The 23,857-nt window shown below is 44.1% G+C and overlaps 1 protein-coding gene across 1 annotated transcript in view; it reads left to right on the top strand.

The window, feature by feature from the left end:
* Window positions 1-2,413: 2,413 nt before the first annotated feature.
* SNX30 (sorting nexin family member 30) overlaps window positions 2,414-23,857 on the top strand; it is a 49,983-nt gene continuing 28,539 nt past the window's right edge. The window contains exons 1-2 of the mRNA XM_032981575.2: window positions 2,414-2,804; window positions 22,746-22,934. Of these exons, the coding sequence (XP_032837466.2) occupies window positions 2,643-2,804; window positions 22,746-22,934 (351 nt within the window). The 5' untranslated portion in view covers window positions 2,414-2,642. The remainder of the gene's footprint in view (window positions 2,805-22,745; window positions 22,935-23,857) is intronic.

Raw genomic sequence — 23,857 nt, 5'->3', positions numbered from 1 at the left:
CGTCCTCCTGCATGTACCGCTGTGAAGAGCCCAGCTCCATCTCATCCATACCCTCCCTGTGGTGTACTGGGGGCTGCAGTTAAGTGCCCCTAAAGCCATGTCTGCTCCAGGCTGAAAAAGCCTTGGCCCCGCAGCTTCTGCTTGCAGGGCAATGCTCCAGTCACCAACTGTCTCAGTGCCCTCCTCCAGTTTGTCAGTGTCTTGTAATAAGGGACCCACAATCAGACACAGTATTTCTGATAAGGTCTAATAAGCGCCAAGAAGAGAGTGATAAATCCTGCCCTTGAGCTGCTGCCTGTGCTGCTTGACGTGTAGGGAGCCTAGATACCTTTGGTCTTCTTTGCTGCAAGGATGCAGCAAGCTTATGCTTGGCTTGCTGCCCACCAAGCCAATAGATTTAATGAGTAGAAGGTTCCTTTATTACCTGCACAGAGCTAGAATGTCCCCAGGTTTCCAATTTTGATGGTGTTGGTGTGAGCGTCCTTGTCAGGCTTCCTTTGGAGAAGGGTATGAGTTGGAAAAACAGCTGTGTGAGGATGCTTAAGTAAGCTCCTGGTAAATCGTAAGCCTCTGAGATACAAGCCTTCACAAAATTGAAGGGAACCAATTCCTGAGCAGCGCAGCAGATACACAAACTTGGCTGCTGCTTTATCACAATAGTTTCCATTTAAGATTTGGATAATCTAGAAGAAAGCTGGGGTGTATGTATTCGTGCTGGCTAATTTATTTTGTTTCCTTTCCCTGACAGATTAATAGGTTGTTGTTTCTTAAGTGTAACGAACAAGACATACTTCACAGCCTCTTTCTCACAAGGGCCTTGGATGTGGTTGGGGTTTCTGATATGTTACCGGAGTTCAAACATTATGTAATATTGAGTATTTATTTATAGTAAGGATTTTTTTTTGTTGTATTTTTTTTTTCCTGTGATAAATCACATTTCTTTTTGTAATGAAAGTCCACAGTGTTGCAGTCCCATGTTTGTCCTGGTGTGTGGCACCTGGCATTGACACCTGTAAAACTTGCTATCTCAGCTTTAGGTAGCTGTGCTACACTTTTGATTTCAGTGGGCTGTACTCCCCTGGGAAAAGTTATAACGTGAGCAAAAATGTTTACAGCATCTTAGTCCTGTTGGGTCACATACCTGTCTGCATATCTCTATGTATCTATTGCTAGAAGGGATTATGAGTCTCAGAGTGTTCCATCTCTTCCCCCAGTAGCATGTTACCGTTACGTCTAATTAATGCTGAGCAAATTATTCACAAAGAATAATTTACCAGACAAATGTAGCTGCTTTACTTTCTCAGGGAATATCTTTAACCAGACTATGATTTTTGTCTTATTAATTATTCAGCAGTCATCAACACTTTTTTTCACATTGTTAACTGTTGACAGATCACTGAATTTTTGTAGTTGACCCATGCTGTTAGACAAATTCACACAGATCATTTCTACAGGACTTGATATGATCTTCCAGCTCATTTTAGCAAATTGCAAGAGATCTTGAATTTAAGGCTGCCTGAAAAAAATACAAAAATTCTTTCCACACAAGGTCAGAGTAAAACTTTCCAGTGCATATTCTTTAAAATTCTTTTTTTTTTCAAACAGAAAAAAAAAATTCTCTGCAATGGATTCCAAGCAGCTTCAGTCTGAAACATTACTCTACAAAATGGGAAGTCTCTCAAGTGCGCTGAAAGAAAACAGACAGTCGTTGAAACCGTTTCTGTAGTCTGCTGGCCTGGTGTGACAGACATCTCTTTGCGTGTCTGCTCGTAGTGTGCACCCACCCCGCTGTAAATACGAGGTCCCCGAGGAAAAGCCTCGCCCCTGTGCCCGGCCTGGTGGGTCGGTGTCGCTGCTGGGACTGGAGGAGGCGCCTCCGAGCCCGACTGCCATTTTAGCCACCTTTATACCCATATCGCGACCGACACGGGCTCTCGTCCTGCAGGGAGACCTGCGGTTTTTTTTTCAGAGTTTCCCTTCAAACGCGTGACTGCTTTGAAGTCGGCGAGCTGAGCCTGCGAAAGCCGAAGGTTTGCTCCTCCGGCTTTTAACCGCTGTTCGACACCGGCGCCAGCGCTGCAGCCGGGAGGTCACCGCCCGATGGCAAGGCTGCGGCTCCCGGGGGGGGCGGCAGCGCCCGGGGGCTTCGCGGGAACCCCGGGGAGGTGGGTGGTGTGGGCGGGGGAGTGGGTGCTCCGCGGGGCCCCGCTGCCGCCGCCCGCCCGGGCGGTGGCTGGCACCGGCCGCCCCCGCCCCGCCCCGCCGGGGGCGAGGCCTGCTCCCGCCGCAGCCCCGCCCGCTGCCGCCGCGCCGGGGCGGCCCCGCGCCTTCCGCTCGTCGCCCGGGGCCGGGGGTGGGCGAGCGAGCGGGGCGGCCCGGTGGCCGTCGCCGGGCGGGGCGGGCAGGTGGCGCGGATGGTGCTTGGTGAAAGGGCGGGCGGGCGGCGGTAGCGCGGGTAGGCGCTGCTCTCGCTCCTCCTCCTCCTCCGCCTCCTCCTGCTCCTCCGCCGCCGCCGCCTCCTCGTAGCGCGGTGGTGGTGGCGGGCAGGCTCCGGCCGCGGCCCCGCAGCTCCCCGCCGAGGCGGCGCGGCCTCCGCTCCCTTCGCTCCCGCCTTTCCTCGGCCGCTGCTCGGCCCCGCCGCGATGTCGGGCGGCGCGGCGGGCGCCCCCAAGTCTCTCGCGTCCTCCGGGCCCAAGTCGCTGCGGGAGATGCCGCATCCCCTGGCCACGTCCAGCAGCGAGGAGATGGGGCCGGCGCTCACCCCCAGCCCCGACCTACTCCTGCCCCGCAGCATCGCCGACAAGGTACGGCTCGGGGAAGGGGGGGGGGAGGAGGGCGGCATTTTGGGGTGGTGGTGTCTCTGCTTTTGAAGGGGAGCATAGAGAGGAGGGAGATAGGCTCTGTGTGTGTGTGCTTCCTCGCCACGTCCCCTTCCCTGGCTGCCTCCCTGGCTCCCCGCGGGGAAATGAAGCCCTGGGCGCTGCTGACATCCATTACAAGAGCCCGGGACTGCCCGAGCGGGAGAAGGCACCCGGTGTGGGGGTTGCAGGCATCATCTCCCTCTCTGCGAGGGAGCAGCTGGGACTCCGGTGCTCCCATTCTCACTGGAGTGGGTGCGAGAGGCAAGATTTACTGATCCTGTCTTCCTGTGTCTCATACCCTCTACGGATGGGTCTGAATGCTTTAGGAATTGCTGCGACTCCCTCGCTGTCTCCTTCCTGTAGCCCTCACAGGGAAGGCTTGGAGCTGCTGTTGTTCCTTTACCACCGAGCTTGCCATTACCTTGTCTGTGATTATCCTCTCCAGAGCTGAGCTCCTGCTTGCTTCTTTACAGCAGTGTAATATGGAAATGATGCTGTTGTAGGAGTATCTGTGCCTGCTTTCTCTTCCCTAGCTCTGGCATGTGTACACAGGATACTAGCAGGCTTTGTGAAGTGCCTTGCTTGTGTGTGAGCCTTGGATGTGATAATTCCTGAATGTGAACACAAAAGTGGCAGCACAGCGCTCCTGATATGTTAAGTACTCTTGTAAGGACTTAGTATTTCTATGGGCAGACTTCCTGAAATGTGTTAAGGTAGCATTTCCTGGGAGCAAGGGTTACAAGGGGCGAGATTGATTTGAGACTTTATAATAAGCAGGTATGGGCCAGCTGGTGTGCGTACAAGGTGTTACAGAGCTGCTGGTAGCAAGAGATGCTTGCTGTAGCTGTATAGTTATAGGGAGCATGGATCTGCTTCTGGGCAGGACAGATCTGCTAGCCTCCAAAGGCCTTGGGGGTGCCAGCAGTATCTGGTCTGGTATGCTCCCATGCACTAGGGGAATGAGTCAAAGTAGTCTGGCTTCTTCCATGTGTCACCTTCTGCTGCCCTGTAACAGTGCTGTACAGACTCAGCACTTGTTCCTGACGATGTAAGGAACCCTCTTCTTGAGCATTTGCCTACTGTTGCTCAAGTGAGATGCCTGGCTTACCTTCACTCTGGGAACATGCCTTCATCTGAGAAATTTGTTGAAGAGTTGATGGCCTTCTGAGAGAAGGAGTTATGTGAGTATGGTGGGAGTAGAAATTATGGAGAGTTTTGTCTATGATACATTGGATATACTCATTTAACTAGGTTGCTGTTTGACCAACCAGTAGCATTAGGAGTTGGCAACTGCCTTCATGGGTCTTCTCACAGCACAGGAGTGCAGTGCTGGTACTGTACTCTGTTAACACTGTCTATTCATACTGCCGTGTAGCTGCTGAGGAGCTCTGTTCTGAGGAATAGCTCATACCCCATAACTTCTTTCTTCAACTGTATTAAAGAGGTTTTTTGCTTTTGGAGTGCAAGCAAGCTCCTTTCCACTTTACTGCTTTGAGATGTCTGAGAAGTATATCCGCATCCCTGATGACCTAGACACAGAAATACCTCTCTAGCCTCAGGCTGTGGTCAGCTAACTTCTTGTCAGTAGGAAGATACTTGCCCAGTTTTTTTATCAGCAACACAGGTGAAGTCCATTTTCTAGTAACTGTAGTATTGTCCTGTTCTAGGTACTTGGCAGAGCAGATGTACTGTACTCTAAAGGGGAGAACAGAAAGGGGCTGAGGTAAGTGATTTTTAGAGTCAAGAGCAGCTCAGGGGTTGACCTGGAAGTGACACTAGGGTAATGAGCCTTGCAGAATAAAGGGATTTCCAATAGGAAGAGAGCAGCATTCTTTTTTTTCCTTCTAGCTGAATTAGCAGAAAAAGCCAAATGTCTGATCCTTCTGATGGACAGAATCCAACAGCTCTGCTGTATGAGGGATATCCCTTCTTCCACTTAATACCTGATGCACTGACAAGAAAAAAAATTAGTTGATTTCTCTCCCGCCTCAGAAAAAAATTCAGTGAACAAACTGATATTTATAAGTTTAAGGCAAGAGTAAACTTAAAGTTCTTGCACTGTGTATTTGAGTAGTTTAGAGAGTATGGTAAGTGGAGGCAAATAGGTAAAACTGCCTTTTAGGTGGTTAGTATGCCTCCTGATCTTAATCGCTGGTGGTCATTTTGAGAGGCTGGCTCACTAATCAACTAACAATGTGTGGATAGCTCCAAGAGTTGGATAACAAAGGGAAGTCAGTATTCAAGTCTGACTTGAGTTTAAAGCTCAGCAGCTGTTCCTTATTGATTCTTAAATAGGAGCTGTGCTCATCTGCTCTCTTGGCTTTTCTGGAGAGTCTGGTGGAGATTGGCACTGCAGAAGTTTGGGTTGAAGTCTACTGACTGAGAGCTGCTTTGAAGCAGGAAGCTTATGTAAAGACCACTATCCATACCCAGGCCTGTATTAGGATATCCCTCTGGCAGAGGGATAGTGGCAATGGCTGAACCATCAGCATGAACTGGATAACTTACTTTTTTTGTGTTCTTCTTACCTGCTTTGAGCAAATACTTCCTAAACATTGTTGCAAGACAAAAGTCCATAAGGCTGACATCCTCTGAGGGGAGAAAGTGCAGAAGTAAGGGAAGTTGTCTGCTCATAAAGCAATGTTTCAGTTTCCACTGCCACAGATGTGCAGCCTGAAGTGGCTAAGCCTCTACCATCACTGCTTTGCATTCTTTAAAGCATGCTTTCCTGGCTTTTTTGGAGACGCTGAGTGAAAAAGCTAGTTTTTCCTGAGTCAGAGGAACCTGGCAGACAGAAATACTGCCTGTGTGTCTCCTGTTGTTGTTTTTTGTTTTTTTTTTTTTTTTTTTTGATTCAAACATGGGAATAATCTAGTAGCTTAGAACCTGTCTAACTTCAAAGTCTCATAAACCTTTGGTTGCTGCTTAAGAACAGTGGCTAGTGCTACTGGAGGAGTAGGTCATAGGAAAGGGAAGGAAATCCTTCTGTGCTGTTTACTATGGATTCCCTGGTTGTGAGGCCCTCTAAATGGACTAGTTTCAAGTTTTCTGAGTCTTATGAAGAGAGCTGCAGAGCTTTCCTTGTGTCTGAAAAAGAGTCTTCATTCTTACTTGTAGGAGAGAGCTGTTTTAGGAGCCAGGTAACCTTGACTTCTGAGTGTCATCTAACCTCTTAAATGAAATGGACATTTCTGGTTAAGTACTTGACTTTCACAGTGATTTTGCAGCAAGCATGAAATACTGGAGTTGTAGATGGTCTCTGAAGCACTTCTGTATTGGTCAGGTGTTTCTGTAAAGATATTTCTGTTCCCTTTAGGTTTAATGGCATAAAATGTTGTTTGTTCTGATACCTGACCACTGTCAGCTTTTGTGAGCTTATTGTTCCTTTATCCTTGCTAGCCATCAAATAAGGAGACAGCTAAAGCTGAAGCTAATCAGTACTGACCCCCCACCCCTTTTTTTTTTGACATCAGGTGAGAGAAACATGCAGGAAGAAACAGTCCTTTGGGATGCATGATAGTGTCCATTGCAGAGTTAGCTGTAAAACTGAGTTTTTGTTCTTTTCTAGAGCTTTTGGAAGGCATGCAGGGTAATTGAGATCTGCTTTTCAGAGCAGATCCTCTGCAGAAGGAGGTAAGATAAATGGGGAAGTGTCAGTATGGATTTCTCTCCTTTTTTTCCTTAAATTTTTTTTTTTTTTTTAAAAAAGGAAGTAGTGCTTGCATGTGACTGCTTGAATCCAGTTCACTAGTTTGTCACTTTCAATAGTGAATGTGCTCTGTGCATGAGGACAAACACTTTGACACTGAGGAGAAAAGGCGTTATTAACGGGTTACTTGGTTTGGAGCAGAGGTGAGGAGTCCATGGTACTCTTCTGTGTAATGGTACCCGCATGGTTGTGGGAGTATGATCAGACTCAGGATGCAGCCCCACTGAGGCTGTACAGATTTAATAGCATGCTGCTAAGTGTTAGAAGTGCCAGGCTGTGCAGAATTAGAAAGTGTTCGGTATGGCTTATTCCAGCTGTCCTCTCTACCTGTGGTCCTTGCATTCCCTCTAGATTTGTGTTGTGTGAGTATCTAACAGGGAGATGTTGGCTGTTTTTGCTATGGTTTGCTCTGGTCTGCCTTGAGACTGGCAGCGATCTGATAGGGTCCTAATTCCCAGTACTGGTTTCTTGTCTATCCCTCCAAAAGCTTTCCTATCCCACCTGTCCTAGGGCTCAGACTCCCTTGTCCTCTTTCAGACATCTCTAATGACCTGATGCTGTACCTATGGCCAGTTACCTATAACCTGTTCAGCTTTTTTTCTTTGAAGATGCACATGCCTTGTATTTGTCTCTGTTAACACTAGATAGCTGAAGTGAGCTTCCAGGCTGTTTTACAGATATATCAAGCAGATCTGATGTGAAATACCAGGCTTGCAATGGATATATGGCTTGAATTTGCTAGTTTGTGGAGATGGATGTTAAAACTCCTACTGCAAACTTCTGACTACTGTCTGAAACCTATTTGCTTGCATGTGACCCATGGCTCATCTGCTTCTTTGTTACCACCCTGGTGAACCAGTAGGCCCATATTAGCAACTGATCAAGTATAAATATGTGGTGTGTTTGCTGGAGTGCTGTTACTTAGCACTCATTCTGGAAGGGAGCCTGGCAGCTCTCCAATAAAAAAATATACTGAGAGTCTGGAGCTCTACTTCCAGCCTCCTTGGTTGCTAGTTTATAATTATTGCTCTTAAGTTTATCCACCCACAGATGAAACCAGTTTGCAGTATAATCTGAAATCTTAAAATAGATCAGCCTGGGCTTCTACAAACCTCTTCCTTCTCTAACTAAATGACAACTGTTAAACTAGCATCGTGTATTTTTCTTAAAGCAAGCTGGAGGTAAGTTCTCAGTCTTGGGAGAGACGGAGGATTACAGAAAGTCAGGAACTGAAGTTGCTGAACTTGTGAAACGATGTCAGTATGGATGAGTTGATCTCACTTCCAATCTACAGGAACACAAAATGGAGCATCACCTAAGTTGAGGCTGGAAGGCACCTCTGGATATCTTCTAGTCCAACCCCTCAGCTCAGAGCAGGGTTAGCTAGAGCGGGCTGTCAAGGATGCTCTGAAGTTGGTTTTTGAGTATCTCTCTGGGCAACCTGCTCTTCCATCTTGTCACCCACAAAGTAAAATTTCTTTCTCATGTTTAAGTGAAACTTCCAATATTAAAGTTTGGGCCCATTGTCTCTTGTTCTGTTGTTGGATCCACTGAGGAGAATTTTTCACCACCTTCTGTACACCCTCCCATTAGTTATTTATCCATGTTGGTAAGATCCCCTGAGTGTTCTCTAGATTTCTAGATTGTTGGCCGCCTTTGCCATGAGGCATATTGTTGGCTCGTGGTCAACTTTTCCATTGGGATCTATTGTGTGTGGTGTATTTTTTTTTTTTTTTATCTCCTTCTGCCAAGCTGCTTTTCAGCCAGTTAGCCAGCCCCCAGCACATACCGCTACATGGGGTTATTTCTGCCAGGTACAGGATTTTGCATTTCCTCATGTTGAATTTCATGAGGTACCTGTCAGCCCATTTCTCCAACCTGTTGAGGTCCATCTGAATGATAGCACAACCACCAGGTATATCCAGCACTGTCCACTGTTCTGTATCCTCAGCACACTGGCTGAGGATGCACCCTGTCCTGTCATTAATGAAGGTGTTAAACAGTAGTGGCCCTAATATTATCTGCTGGTGTATTCCACTAATGACTGCCCTCCAGCTGGAATTTGTGGGGTCACAACCTTTTGAGCCTAGCAGTTCAGCCAGTTTTCAGTCTATGTTGCTGTACATCTGCCTAGCTTGCACCTCATCAGCTTGTGTAGGAGGATGTTATGGGAGGCAATGTTGAAAGCTCTCTTAAAGTTGAGATGAACACATTAAAGCTCTCCTGTATACCAGACCAGTCATATCTTCATATCAGGTGTTGGGTTGGTTAAGCATGATTTCCTTTAAGTCCATGCTGCCTCTTATCACTATGTCCTTCGTGTGTTTGGAAACTGTTTCCAGTATTTGCTTTATCACCTTTACAGGTATTGAGGTGAAGCTGACTGGCCTGTAGTTCCCTGTATCTGCCACCTTGAAGACAGGAGTGACACTTGTTTTCTTCCATTCATCTCAAACCTCCCCTCATCACAGTAATAAGGATAAAATAAATGAAAATGGTATTGCAGTGGCATCATCCAGCTGCCTCAACACTTGAGGGTCCATCTCATCATGGGTTTATGTCTGTCGAGTCTGTTGAAATGCTCCCTGACTTGGTTGTCAGGGTAAATTTTGCCTTGTTCCAGACTTTCCCACTGGGCTTGGGGCCTGGGATTCCTGAATGCTGGTCATCTTAATGAGACTGAGGCAAAGAAAGCACTGCATACTTGGCCTTATCTGTGTCCTTTGTTTTCAGATCCTCTGCCCCATCAGGACTGCATTTTCTATGTTCTTTGTTTTGCTGCTGATGTACCTGTAGAAGCCTTTCTTGTTGCTGTTCTCATCCTTTGCCAGATTTGGCTCCATCTCACTAAACCCATCCCTGCATGTTCAGACAGTGTCTCTGTATTCTTCCTGGGTCAACTGTAACTGCTGCTGCCTTTTTTATGCTTCCTTTTTATACTTGGATTTAGTCAGGATCTCCATGTTCATGCATGCAGGTCTCTAGCCACCTTTGCTTGATTTTCTGCTCATTGGGATGGACCAGTTTTAGGGCTGAAGAGGTGTTCTTTGAAAATCAGCTAGTTCTCCTGCATGCCTCTCCAGGGCCATGTGCCTTCTTCCTAGCAGATCCCTGAAGAAGCCAAAGTCTGCTTCCTGAAAGTCTAGGATTGTGATCCTGCCCTCTGCTTTGCTCTCTCCTCTTAGGATCCCGAACTCCACCAGCTAATGGCTACTGTGGCTGAGGCAGCCCCCTACCTTCACATCCCTGACCAATTCTTTCTTCTTTCTAAGACTAAAGCTCAGCAGAGCATCTCCCCATGTCAGCTGATCAGTCACCTGTGTCAGGCAGTTGTCATCAATGCACTTCAGAAACCTTCTAGATTGAGGGACAACCTCTGCTGTATTGTCCCTCTAGCAAATACTGTGATTCAAGTTACCCATAAGGACCTGTGAACAAACATGAGGCTTCTTCTGGTAAATATAGTCTGTAGAAGAAGTGCTTGAAGGACACAGGAATGTTGATTTCCACCTAGGGCAGTAGGATGGCTAGTTCAGTTGAAAGGTCTCTTGGCTGTTTCATAATTCACCTATTTATGGAAGCTCTTCTTCTGGCTTTTGGGAAATCCTGTGGTTCTCTTCCCCCAGTCACTGCACTGAATGGGGAGATTTTGTTGCATAGCAGATGTGTGTTAAATCACTGATCCGTGGTTCTTAGGCCAGGAAGCTTTTAGGTACGAGCAGTTGTCTGCCACATGCTTCAAGTGGGCCATCAGCTCTCAGAGGATGAACTTAGTCATCGTCTTGTTTAAAGGAACTGCTGTCTCTTCCCCTGTTGTACTGTGTGCATGTGTGCGTTAGGCAGCTCTTTTCTCGTCTCCTAGTTAAAAGAACTGATTTAAACCTATCATGGCTTTCAGCTTGCCATCAGTGCTCTACAAAGCTGCTGGCTGAATTCTGTTTCCCATCTTTCACAATGGTGGTAACTAGAACTGCTTTCTTTAGCTATTTCATCTCTCAAACTCATATCAGTTGGATAGGTTAATACCATGGTATCTGCCTCTTTTTTACGTGTAGCCACTCTGGGGTTTGATGGCGTAGAAGCACATACAACAATGCATTGGTGCGCTTGCTTACAGTTGCCTTCATTTGTAGAAATAGGATTTTATTCTTAAGGGTGCTTTAATGGTATCTTACAATGTAGGTGCTCCAGTACTGTTGTAAAATTGTGCTTGGTGGTCTCTTTATGATCAACAACTTCCCAATACAGTGAGTTTCTCTGGAATTGACAATTCCATCTCTTTTGAGCAAGATGAAAGGTAACTAACACTTAACTTGGGACAAATACTTGCATCAACATAACTGTCTTAGTACCATTACTTTTAATTTTTCCATCTGGTAAAACCAAACATAGCTTCTACTGTATCACAGTATTGTTACTTTGTGGTTCTTATTTCAACTTCATGGAGAGAGGGGTATACTTTGAGGTTTAATTCGGTGTTGCATAGATTTTATAACCTTTTCAACAGGATTGCTTCATACTTAATGAGACAGAATATTGAAAACAGATATTCAAAACGTATGTAGAGGAACTTAGTTCTTCAGCCGGGTTTCAGAAGGGTGAGTCTTGGCAGTAACTTGTTTGCCATGGTGGAAAAAATTATGCTTGGTGGTCGGAAAGAATCCTCTGGGCTGCCTGTGCTGGAACGCCTCAAAACTACCAGAGTTGCTGAGTGCTCTCTGAACTCCTTCATGGGGAGAAGGGGATAACCAGATCGGTTAAGAAGCTCTCCTTTTACAGCTGTGTGGGCACATCATTCTCCTCTTGGTGCCTCGGGTTCGTGATAAGCCTCAGGCAGCATGTCTTTGCAACTAATGATGGGAGGGATAGAGGATAAAGACTGAGGCTTTCCAACTGACACACTGTGATCTGGGAGACATCAGTTCCCAGATTAATTTGCAAACTACTGTCCTGGTGTCTTCTAGCATTGTGGAGTAGTCTTGTGGTATTTCAAACAGATCATCTGGCTGTCACACTAGCCAGTCTCTTCCTTATCTGAGTAGAGAGGCTGGTTTCTGTAAAGTAGGTCAGGAGACAAGACAGGAGCTCTTATGGTGTAGTAAGACTTAACTCATCACTGCTACATGCAAATCTACTTGCAACACCTAAACTTCATCTTTGAGATTGTAACTTCTATGTGCTTTCAGTCTGCAGAAGACAACCTATTAAAAATGGCATTTGATCTTGTGTATTTCTCAGAAGTAACTTCACCAAGGCTTGTTCTTTGCTGACCTCAAGCAAGATCTTAAATGCTGAGCTGTGTTGGCTTTTTATGTTGTGACTGACTTGACTGCCTGGGCAGAGGTTGCAGTGCAGCTGTGACTCCAAGCTCTTGTGGCTGGGGAAAACTATACCCATCACTAGGATGAAATGGGGCAGAAAGCGCTAAACTCCACCTTGGACATGGTGGCAGCTGCAACTCTATGGTAAAAGCTGAGTGAATTTACTCTTAGTAAGAATTTACTCGTAGTAAATTATTGAAAAACTGTGGGGAACCCGTTTCTATTCCAGTTACTACAGGCAATAACTGTCTGCACATTAGCTATTACCAATACTGCAATGACCAACTGAAGATGGAAGACAAATCCAGTGAACTGCAGCTCTTTTTATGAGTTAGCAATCCCTGTGGCATTCCAACTTAAATGGTTTACTGCCAGATGAATTTATGGGACATGTTTTATTTTCTAAATTGGGAGGGTTTGGAAGAGGTGTTGCCTTGTAGCTGTAGGTGATGTTATAATGCCACAACTTGATTCTTAACCAACTACTTCACAGAATCATGAAGTATCTGAATAAGCATTTAGGTAAGCATAGGTTGGTGGAATTAGCTGAAATTGTTCTGAAAATAAAGACAATAATCCAAAATTCATACAACAAGCAAGGAAAGAGCTCAGCCAACAGCTGTATTTAGAGTGGTCCTCAAGGCATAAATTCCTCTAGAGAACATCACTGTCTTGCATCCACATTTGGAGCTTCTACACTGCTTCTTTTATGAAGCAGTAAGAAGTAGGCAAGCTATTACTCTGGAGGTGAAGGTGGTGGTGTCTCTAACCTCTAAAGATGGACTTTTGCTGCACTCAGATTTGTGTTTTTATGTATCTTAGGTTGAAGAGAACTACACTAGTGTGAGAGCAAAGACATCATGAAAATGTGTAGTACTCTACTCTCCAGGAAAATTAGCAAAATGTAAATACCAACTGGCTTTACTTGCTTCTAGATGATACCCTCAAATTAAGGAGTGCAGACCCAACTGTGAGGATGACAACCTCTTAGACTGTCTTGGGAAGTAACAGTTGCAGTGGTCTGTAGTGTTGTTAGTGATGGGATGTCTTACAGCACTGAAGCACGTGCTTTAATCTTGGTTCTTATTGTTGGTATGTGCTCTAGCCTCAAGCTGAATTTAAGCCTTAAAAAACAAGCTCTCTTAAACCACCCTATTGCTGCATATCTGTGAGTAGATAGTGGCCTCTCAAAGCCAAAACACTAGCAAGGAGTGAAGCTTTTCTCTGTCACATCTACCAGAAAAGCTGTTACTATGTTGGTTCAATGCCCTGTCCTCATGGGAAAATGTTGTCTCACACTGCTTGAATGGAACTTGCTTTATCCTCCTGAAGGCCCTTTTAGGGTATAAACCCCCCCCCACCTTAAAGTCTGTCTGCATAGTTGGCCTTGCTTTTCTGGTGAGTTTGAATGATGTGATGTGTTCCTTGAAAGGAACATGCTGCAGTGCAGGTGTTGCTCAAGGGCAGAGAAGCCTCTTCCCCCTCAGTGCTGCAGGTGGCGTTCGCAACAGCTACTTTTGACTAGCTCAGTGGTGAAAGTGCTGACATGTTGGAATGGTAAGTGGTAGACTACCCCAGACAATACTCAAACTCATGCTTAACTGGATAGAACTGGCACCTTTGCTGTAGATTTTAGATGCTAGTATAAGGTTAATTGTAAGTGAAAATCTTGGATGCTGCCAAGACGAAGCTGCGTTTTTAGATTGTCTCCAAGAAAATCCCTGGAAAACTTTAATCAATACTGTTTATTGCCAGTGATTAGTTTGGCCTCTTCAGGATTTATACGCTGACTTTAAATGTTCTGAGTAGCTTGCTTCTGGATCAGTATACTTCACTTGAAGCCATGTGTGCCAAACACCTGTATGTGCTACAGTGGCTGTCAGGAGCCTAGGCCATATAAATAAAGGGTGTTTCTATAGATTAATTAATCTGTAGATCTCTTGCCTTATTTATTCCCTCCATCAGTCTCTATAGATAGTTTCCACAGTGTGAGGAAATTCTGGATGACTCGTTTTCCTCGCTTGCTCTCCTTAAAGCTGGGAGTGAAGCGGTCATACTGTGTGGATTCTGTTTTTTTGTTTGTTTGTTTGGTTTGTTTTTTTTGGTTTTGTTGTGTTTTTTTTCTTCCAACAGTTATGTACTTTATTTTACCCCTCTGGGAGCAAATGCCTTTCTGCTGGAAAGGATCTTGTTTATCAGCAAACATGATGGAGGGCTATCTCTTAAATTGCACCTGCATAAACTATGAGAGCTCCACCAAGAGCACACCCTTCAGCTCTTCCAGGGTTTGAGATAAAAGCATGAGTTCTCCCCTTTTAAATAGCTCTGCCTCCTTTACTTGCACAGCGATGTCTTGTCAGTCTGACTTGCTCTCATGAAATGTCCAGTGATCTTGTGTGGGGAAATGCTAATGCAACTCATCTAAAACAGTGAGAATGAGGAAACCTACATCATAGTGCAATATGGAATTGTACTCTTCCTTGTTTAAACAAAATATTCACCAGGATACTACAGTGCTTTCCAGCCCCTTATCTCTTTCCTTCCTGTTTTTTCTCTCTGCTCTCCCCAATCCTTTGCATCTGTTCACATTTCAAAAATATTACTGTTTTTTCTCAAAAACATCCCAGCCAAATTGGAACTTCAGTGTCACTGGATACCTAGATAACTGATGCAGCTAAATGTACCTCTAGAAAGTGAACAGGAAAAAAACTGCTGCATGATGTGTCTGCAGAGCTTTAACACAAAGCCATATGTCTCTAGGAGAAAGCAGTTTAGTTTGGACAAGCTTAACAAACTGTTCCATCTGTAATCAGATATAAATCTGGCTTCTTGGATTGGGAATGACTACTAGTCATATTCTGGATTCAAGTTTTCCTGCTCATGGTCTGAATCCTGGTTGCTGCTTTGCTGTTTCGAAGGTCAGAGCACAGGTCCTGAAAATGGAGCTTTAAACAAAACAATGGGTGTGTTAGGTTTGTTCATTAACAAGGTGCTCTTTAGCATGTTGAAATGGGTTATGATGTTCCTGTGCATACAGCTGCAGAACCCATCTGTTAATAACTCAAGACTTTTAACAAACAATACTCTTGAAACAAACTTCTTGCAGATAGACATGGAACTTAACAGAGTTAGAGGAGAGTAACTGGAGACTTGACTCAAAAGGTCTGTATTCTTCTAAATGTTTCTGAAGACATCTAGCTTCTGCCATTTGTGGAGATCTCTGAGTGGATCTAGAGTGGAGTTGGTGCCTATTGCTTTCTACTGAGAACAGTAGGAGGAAGAAAGATGCAAATACAAGTCTGCCCAAATGTTAAATTCTCTTGGTTTCCTTTGGGTCACAGATACTTTTCTGTTACTTTCTACAGTTTAAACATGACTGAACTAATCTTGCTGGACAGTTGCCAGACTGGCTTTTCGCTTAGGAGGATAGATAAAGATTTTTGTGAGAGCTATAGTGCTTTGTAAACAGATGTAGAAGCTAGCCTTGGATCTGGGACTGTTTCTTCCAAGAGAACAGTTCATCCTGTGGATGTGTTAGAATATATCTTTGCATTTAAAATACCTTGACACAGTAAGGGAGCTATAAGATACGGCAAGCATCCAGTTACTTGTCACACTTTCCTTCCTGTTTAAAGGATATGGGGAAGTACATGTCAGGTTAGTGAGAGTTAATAAGACAAAAGTATGTCTTATTCCTTTGCATTTTGCCTAATCAATGTCTCCTCCAAATAACAACCCATTTCACCTGTCTGATGGCCCCCAAAGCCTTTTGGCCTTTTGTGCACAAAGTAGCACAGTAACATTGTTACTCAAATTGAAGGACTTGTCTTAACTGCTGTGAAACATCTGTGAGATGCCACTCATAACCCTCACTTTTAGAGTGTAACCTGAACCACAATTTAGTTTTAGTGTGATATTGTGCAGTTCCCCTTCCAGGCTAGGAAAAGAGGCCACCCTATTAAGGACTCTGTGAGAAGACAGACATATAGCCAGACTGTATGAATGGATGGTCTAATATGGTACTTGACACCTTCTTGTGACACCCCCCTTTTACCTCCATGAAACCAAAGCCTTATTGTAGCTGAGTCCTGGAAGACTTCAACAGCAGAGGTAGGAGATGGCTTATTGGTCTTGATGTAAATGCTGTTTGCAGGAAACACTTCTATGCCCACAGTCTTGCTCTGGTTAGATTAACTGTGATTTATGGGAAGATAAACCACAAAGTAAAATAATCCGTCCTATAAAACTTGGCTGTTAGCCTCAGGGAAGAGGTGGGAATCCCATGACATGCATGAATGGCTTAGAAAGTGCTCATATCAATTATGTAGTGTCTCTGAGAACCTTGTTCCAGTGTTTCTTTGTCCAGCCACAGTGCAAAGAAACACTATTCTGAGTGTGATACCTTTCTAAGCAAGAATGCTCCCAGGCCTTGAGTGGTACCAAACTGCATGCTGTTGCAATCAGTTGCTGTGTCTAAATTTCTTATTTTTTTCAGGGATACTGAGTCTGTTTCTAGGCAACTCAGACCTACAGAGCAGAAACACTAGTTTGAGTGATGAACTCCGTAACAAAGTCATCAGACCCATGACTTGGCATCATGCTGTACTCTGACACCTGTTTAAAATATCCTCAGAGCAGATTGATCCAGTTTTTATCTAGTGGCTTTTTGGTTAGATGGGCAGAATACCCAGGGTAGTGCTAGAAATGTGGAGGTGAGACTTGGACCAGGTGTGGTATGCGTGCCCCACTAGACTTAGGGGCTTTCTGCCCAACACTGCAGGGCCCACAGACTTGCTGCAATACCCTCCAGGGCTAGGAAGTAAAAATCTGCCTGCAACACCCAGCACTGTCCCTCCTCTGCTGACTGACACATTTCCAGGTAAGAGTGAGAAGAATTGCTTCTGATTTGAGCTTAGTCTGTATTGCTCTTAAAATAGCCTCAACCTTGCAGTCTGATTCTAGATGATTAATATAGTGGAAAACACTGACCTTTTCTGAGGGTATAATCTTGTTCCTTGTGAGTACACCCACACACACTGTACTCTTCTTCCCAATACTGGAGAAGGATGTCAGGATCTGGTGTATATGTAAGCACTTACGCTTTCCCAGTAGGGTAGGTCCAGCCTTAGAAGTTGATTCTCACAGTTCTGGTCGAACTACAGTTTAGCACTGTCTTGTATGTGGATCAATATAGAAATGTGGTAGTTCCCACTGGGAACAAATAGGGTTTTTGGAGTTTAACTGTGGGGTTTTGGTTTGTTTAAACCATGTAGAGCAAGACTGCCTTGTTATCCCCCCATCCCTACTGTGTCTAGAGCATTCTCCCTTCTCTGCAGCCTGGGTCCCCACTTTGGTCACTCTTGCGTTAGAGCAGTTGCCCAATGACAACTGCAAGAGGAGAGAACATGCAGTATCTCATATTTACCATAAATATGTCTGGGGAAACAAAGGTGACCTGTAATAAGCAAAGTATCATGCTGTTGCCTGGTAGAGTATGAAACTGAACATATATCAAGGGGAAGCAAATGCCTTCTCTTCCCTTCTTTGCTATCTGAAGAGAAGTTTAGGTATTTGTCTTGCAGCTGGTATTGTGTAATAGTGTTGTACAGATTGAGATTTCACTATACAGATGCTCAGTGAGATCTTATACTATGCTGTCAGTGACAGATGAACTGTTCTAGATGGACCGGAGGTCAGAAAGTTGCTTTCCCTTCTATGCAGAGTTGACTTGTACAGGTCAGTGGCAGAGAACTCTAAGCAAAACATACCTGCTTTCAAAATTTGCTGGGATGAGACAAGTAGTGCTATGAACAGGTCTGTGAAAGCCAAGTTAATGCAAGCTTTTATAGTTTTCTTGGGAATATTTACATCTAAACCATTCTAGTTTTCCAGTCACCAGCAACAATTCTGCTGTGGCTTATTGTGTACTGAAGGTATGACTATTCCAGAAACCATCTGCAATCATTGTGTAGAATTGTTGTCCCCTCAACATGACTGTATCTGTGGTTGTGTCTCTCTGTCACAGAAACAATGACAAAAAGCAATGAAATGCCTTGAAACAGGAGGAAGGTACACCACTCAGAGCTTCACTGCTTTGCTTCCGAAATTCAAAGAGTGGAACAGGCCTGCTGTAATGTCCCAGAGTTAGGCAGGGATATTTGGGGTTAAGTGCACCACTTGCCTCTAAACAGCAACACTTCTAAATGTCTCTTCCTGTCATCTCATACTTGTTGAATGAGAGCAATGTGCTTGAAAGGTCAGATGGTTTCAGGCTAACCCCTTCCAGAGATGAACTTATCTGTGCTTGGAAGACCTAGCTGAACCCCCTCTTCCACTTCCATGGACTACAGCTTTGATAGCTTTGTTATCTGGTTAAGATAGTATACTCACTAAGGCAGGATAGGTGAAAACTTAACATACAGTTTGTCGAAGCTGCACTACTGGCTAGCTGCACTTAACTCAGCAGGAGACTGCATGATCTTCACTTGACAATGAGCCAATATCTACAGAATTCTAGACCCTTTTTTAGCCTTTGAGGGTTGAGTCCTAGATGCTTTCTCTGGTGTGTACTACTCCATTGGGTTAGGCTGCCATCCAGAAGACTGAATACCAAGATCCTGAGGTTTTACTTTACGTGGGTCCAAGCTGCTCTGTAGATCCCAAGTCTTGGAAAATCTCCTGGGAGAATGAAGGAGGGAGATGACATCAGCTGGAAACTTCCCAACTCATTTTGCATCTCACATGCAGACTTCAAGGTTATAAGATTTAGCTGAAATTTAAACTTGGATGAAGTTAACTTCTTGATAGATTTAGTATCTGTTTCTGAACAGGCTAACTAGTTAAGGTGTTTGGACTGAATAATGCAACAAAAGAATGTGAAGCTGCTTCCTTACCAGATAGCAGCCTGCATAGTTGGCAGGGCTCATGCATTTCCAGCACAGTCAGTTCCTACTTGCCCTCCACTGTAGGATGCCAAACTTGTGCTGCTAGAGTTATCTGAACTCATGTACCCATAAATCTGTGTGTCTTGAGGAATCCTACAAACTTCATGGGAATGTGCAGAGTCTGCCTGTAGGTGGTTGTATAGCCGTGCACAAAAGCCTAATGGTTAGCCAGTAAATCATGAACCTGAAGGTCTGAATGTTGTACTATTTCTGCTATAGGTTGTGATCCTGGCCTTGCTAGACCTTCACCTGACCTGCTTCATCAGGTGACAAAGACTGTCCTGAGGTGGTAAGGGAGCAAGGCTAAGGATCTTTGCTCTTTACTTTAGAAAAAGCTTTGAAACTTGAGGAAGGTCTTCATGGATACTCTCTAAGACTTGAAGAATGTCTTGACAGAACCTGTCCTCCATTCCAACTTCTGGCTGCGAGAAGCAGCCTCCCCTTCTTCCCTGCTGTGGGACTACTCAAATTCGTGGCATGCTGACTGTACTGTGAGTAACAGGTGATGAACAGACTTTTTTTTCTGTGAAGAGCTTTGTAAACAGTAGATACCTGCTGGGACTTGGACTGCATTGATGTCTGATAATTCAGGTAGGTACCTAAAACAGTGGATGAGCAGCTACTTGGTGCACTAAAGGTGAAACTGGTGCATGAGCCCCCGGCATTGAAGTCAGACTCTTTGTTATATAAAACGATTAATTAATTTAAAATGCTTGTGGGTATGCTAATTACATTGACAGGTAGAAATGCAGATGGCTGTAGATCTTTCCTGGTAGGCTCTACAGGGCATACTTCTCTTTCTGTGGTAAAAGCAGACTAGAACAGATGTTGCAGTCTTGATTCCCCAAGTGCCATGGAAGAAAGCTAGTACCAATTAACATGATGATGAGGTGCTTTGCTGAAAGGATTACAGCCTGAGACAACTTAGATTGCTAGGCCATCTGTTGTGACACTTCAAAGCCTACCTCCTTCTAGCAATAGCATAACACTTCAGCAAAGTGATCCTGCCTAGTGTTAAATGAAGGTTCAGCAGTCATAAGCATTGTTCGTTGTGCAGTTAGCTAGGAGACTCTATCCATTAAGAAGGACAAATAGCTTCTAATTTGGCCTTCAACTACTGAAAACTAGCCAAGTAGCAAGGCATGATGCCAGCTGTGACTGCCAGGGGAGGGTTCTACCATCGCAGATGAGGCAGTGTAGCACAGTAGTACTTAAAATGTACACCTCTTCTGTCCTTTCCCAAAAGCTAGCAGCCCTTCTGCTCCTAACCAGAGTTGGTCTAGAAGCTTTACTTGATCTAGATCTGCTGTGTTTCATCCAAGGCTGAGATCAGGTAAAACTATCACAACGTTTATTTTAAGACCTGAGACATTAGACGGGACACATGATTACAGGAACACACTCAAGTAGATGGAAGTGTTATTCCAACCTTCACAAATCTCTGCACTGCTTAAGAAGTGCAGGACATGCTAGTATGATACTATTTCCCAAAATAATTGGTGAGGAAAGTTGCCAGTTTCGTCCAGGTGGCTGCAAGCTCCATCTTTGTTCCTTCTTCCAATTGCTCTGACACCTTGATACAGAGTTTTCATATTTTAAGCAAATTCCATCATATTCTTTAAGCTTTCTTTTGGAAGGGTTTTTTACAAGCTTTTGAGATCTCCTGTGCAACCAGGCTTAATCTGTTTCTGCAAGTTAATTCATTTCTATACTGGAAGCTTAGAATTTGACTGGCTGCAGTTCTGGTACAACTTGTCTTATACTAATGCTTCTTGCACATGGGCAATGAAGATCTGTCTTTTCGTTTTGGGAACAGGAACAGATTTGTCTATAGCTACTGTGGTGTCCTAGGGTTTGCTTTCTTTTTACTCTGCTCAGCCAAATTCTCCTGTCTAGCTGAACCGCAGATTTTCTGAAGCCATCTTCTGTCTGTTGCTAATCTTAGGCTCTTTGCTGCTTATTCTGTTTGTGTAACTCCCAACAGAACTCCTTGTCTGCTGAGTTATTGCAGCATTGCTTCTTCCTGTTGTACATGCTCCTGCTATGTTGAGTTTGAGCCAGATGCTAGTGTAGTTCAAGCTGTCTACCTCATGTATGAGCTGGTAAGCTGTGCCATGCTCATCCTGCTCTTTTGCCCTCCTCTTGCAAGAGCATTTGAGTGCTGACCTTCCATATCTTGCTCACTTGCCAGTTAAATCTGAAATATCCCATCTTTGGCAACCACTTCAGAGCATTAGCTGGAAGAATGCATCTAACCTCTCTGTTATTAGACAGTAGTTTAGATCGCCCCCTTTCCCAAATGTCCAGGCTAAAGCATTATTCTCCTTATTTCATAAGGCAGTCCTTAAGGTGAAGAGCATTACTACCAACAGTCCTGCAGGACTGCAACTGGTGGAGGTCTGTCTGTAAAATCCCAGTACTTCCATGATGGGTTTGTGACAAAGACTAGTAGGAACTTAGCCCTTTTCTTAGACATTGTCAAAGGCAGACCTTTGTAAATTGCTTTAACCTGAGGTTCTCACCTGTAATTCTGAACCCTTGAACAAAGGAGGATGTCTTTTGAAGACAGTGACTATGCTTGTCCAGCTGGAACATAAACCACAATTGCATAAGGAACACTGATGGACAAAGAGGATCTGACCCAAACAGGATTGCTTTGCTAAGATTGTATGTTTCATTCTGCCACTTAAAGGCTGTGTGAAGCTGGGGCTAAGTAGTAATTCTAAAACTAAAACTCTTATAGTTAATGTGCTGCTTAGCTGTAGTGATGTTTCTCTGTCTATCAACCAGAGGAGCCTTTATCCTTAGAAGTGAAACACTCTGGATAAATCTATTCTTGTGCTACTAGTTAAAACAAACAAAAACCTCTCCTCTCTTGGAAAAGAAGAGCCATGGATCTTTGGGACTTTCTGATACTATTGTCAGATGTTCCTATATACTGTACAACTTCTTATATGCTGTCAGCTGCCTCTGCTACAAAACCAGAGCAGTGAACGCATGTGAAGTTCCTGTGATATTTATTCAAAGTGGAGTAACCAGTAGTTGTATGGAATAGTTGGTCTGTATCAAAGTGTGGGACTCAAAGGTGTGGGAATGTACCAAGTTGACTATAAAGGTGTTTTTGTTTGTTTGTTTGGTTGGTTTTTGTTTGTTTGTTTTTCCTACTGCTGAGTCAGGTTCAAGGGACAAACTTTCCAAATCCTTGTGTGTCTCTTCCTAAGATAGCTACTTGCTGGTTCTTTTAGTATCTGTCTTTCCTAGGCACTGGATGATATTCTTGGCCCCTCCAAGTAAAACACAGTGTTTTCATTAGCCTCATGACTCCAAAAGGGAGGTGTGTATAGATGCTGGTGTTGAAATGTATGATCTGTGATTGTCCTGTAGTGCAGTTAATGGCAGTTCAGTCTCTGACTTCTGTCAGTGTGTTTGGAAGTTAAAGGACTGGGTGGGAAGACTCTGATAGAAGTTTGCCCATCCTCCTCTACTATAGGAGTCTCCAGAGGCGAAGGCTGACTGCATTCCAGTCAACTGAAAGGTTGCCACTTTGCTTGAAGCCTGTCTTGTAAGTAGGTCTCTTGATTTGCCTGGCTGTTTTGTTTTCAGAGTCTAAGTTAGTTCAGCAATATTTCTACTTCATCATGAAGAGAAACCAGGTTGCACCATACTAAGGGGAGGTATGGTGGTAATGTGCTTTCTTTTCAATTTATGGAACAGTAAAACAACCTAATATTCGAAGCCCAAACCTCAGAGGATTGCCCAGGTGTCCTGGAAAAAGGTGATCCTTGGAATTGCTGAAATAGCCCCTTTAATATATCAGTGAAGCTTGTCAGTGGCATCTTCAAGAATACTGTGCTTTACAGTGAACCCGTTCACTTATTAAAAACTTGCTGTTTTTTCATCTCCAATACAGGATCTCAGTCTACCCAATGGCACACCTGTGGACACTTCTAGCCCAGCTTCCTCCTCATCCCTTCTCAACAGACTGCAGCTGGATGATGACTTGGATGGGGAAACCAGAGACCTCTTTGTTACTGTTGATGATCCCAAAAAACATGTGTGCACAATGGAAACGTATATCACATACAGGGTTACGACAAAGGTACAAAGCAACATTCTCCTTTCTTACTACTTTTTTCTCTGGGAAGTTTGTTTAGGACATGTTCTGGATGTCTGTGCCTTGCCTCGTATTTCCTTAAGGACAAGAACTTAATGTCTTTCCTTGTGAATGTGTTGAAGGTGTGACTTCTCTTAGCAGAACTGTTACTACTTCAGTATATGAAACTATGCAAAACTTTTAATGTGTCAGTTTAGATTTTTGTCTCTGACTCTTAAATAGAACTGTTTATAAACTTGCAAAGCCAGTTTCTTTCATTAACTTGAAAGTTTGTTCATATAAAGTAATCTGACACCAATCTGGTGTGAGTTACCTCCCCTGAAGGGGAATGTGCCTTGTTGATTCACTGTTAATCATCTCACATTTGTGCCTATCGTTTTCTGAAATGCTTCGAGCTTGTTCCTTTAAGTGTTTACCACACTTCCTCTATCAGCCACTTACCTAAATCATAATCCTGATCCTCAACTGTAAACTAGCTTCCATGCAGTTGTTGGTACAGAAGGCTGTATAGCTGCTGCTAAAACTTAAGTAGCCTAAGAATGCTGTTGCCTACCAAAAGAAATATGCTAGAGATTTTTTTTTCAGCATGTGTTGTAGTTCAGTCATTGATGCAATCTAATTACACTAATAAGGAAAGTGATCAGAAAAGTCCACTGCACTCAGGACTGGAATGTTGATTTCTGTTAACTAGCTCATTCTCACTAGCAGCAGCTCCTAGGTGATGTTGACATCTGTTTTGGGCACTTATAGTTAACTACAGCAAAAAGTGTTCAGTAACTTCAGTAGGAATATACTTGATCTACTTGTCCAAAAAGATTAACATTCCTCTGGCCTACTTGAATGGCACTATATACTGGAGAGAATATTTTCCTTTGAGATAAGGAAGCCTTTACATACCACTTTTCTTT

Source organism: Tyto alba, unplaced genomic scaffold (assembly GCF_018691265.1).
Source record: "Tyto alba isolate M040663 unplaced genomic scaffold, T.alba_DEE_v4.0 Super-Scaffold_13, whole genome shotgun sequence".
In the NCBI taxonomy this organism is placed as follows: Eukaryota; Metazoa; Chordata; class Aves; order Strigiformes; family Tytonidae; genus Tyto; species Tyto alba.
This window is presented reverse-complemented; position numbering and strand designations above follow the sequence as displayed.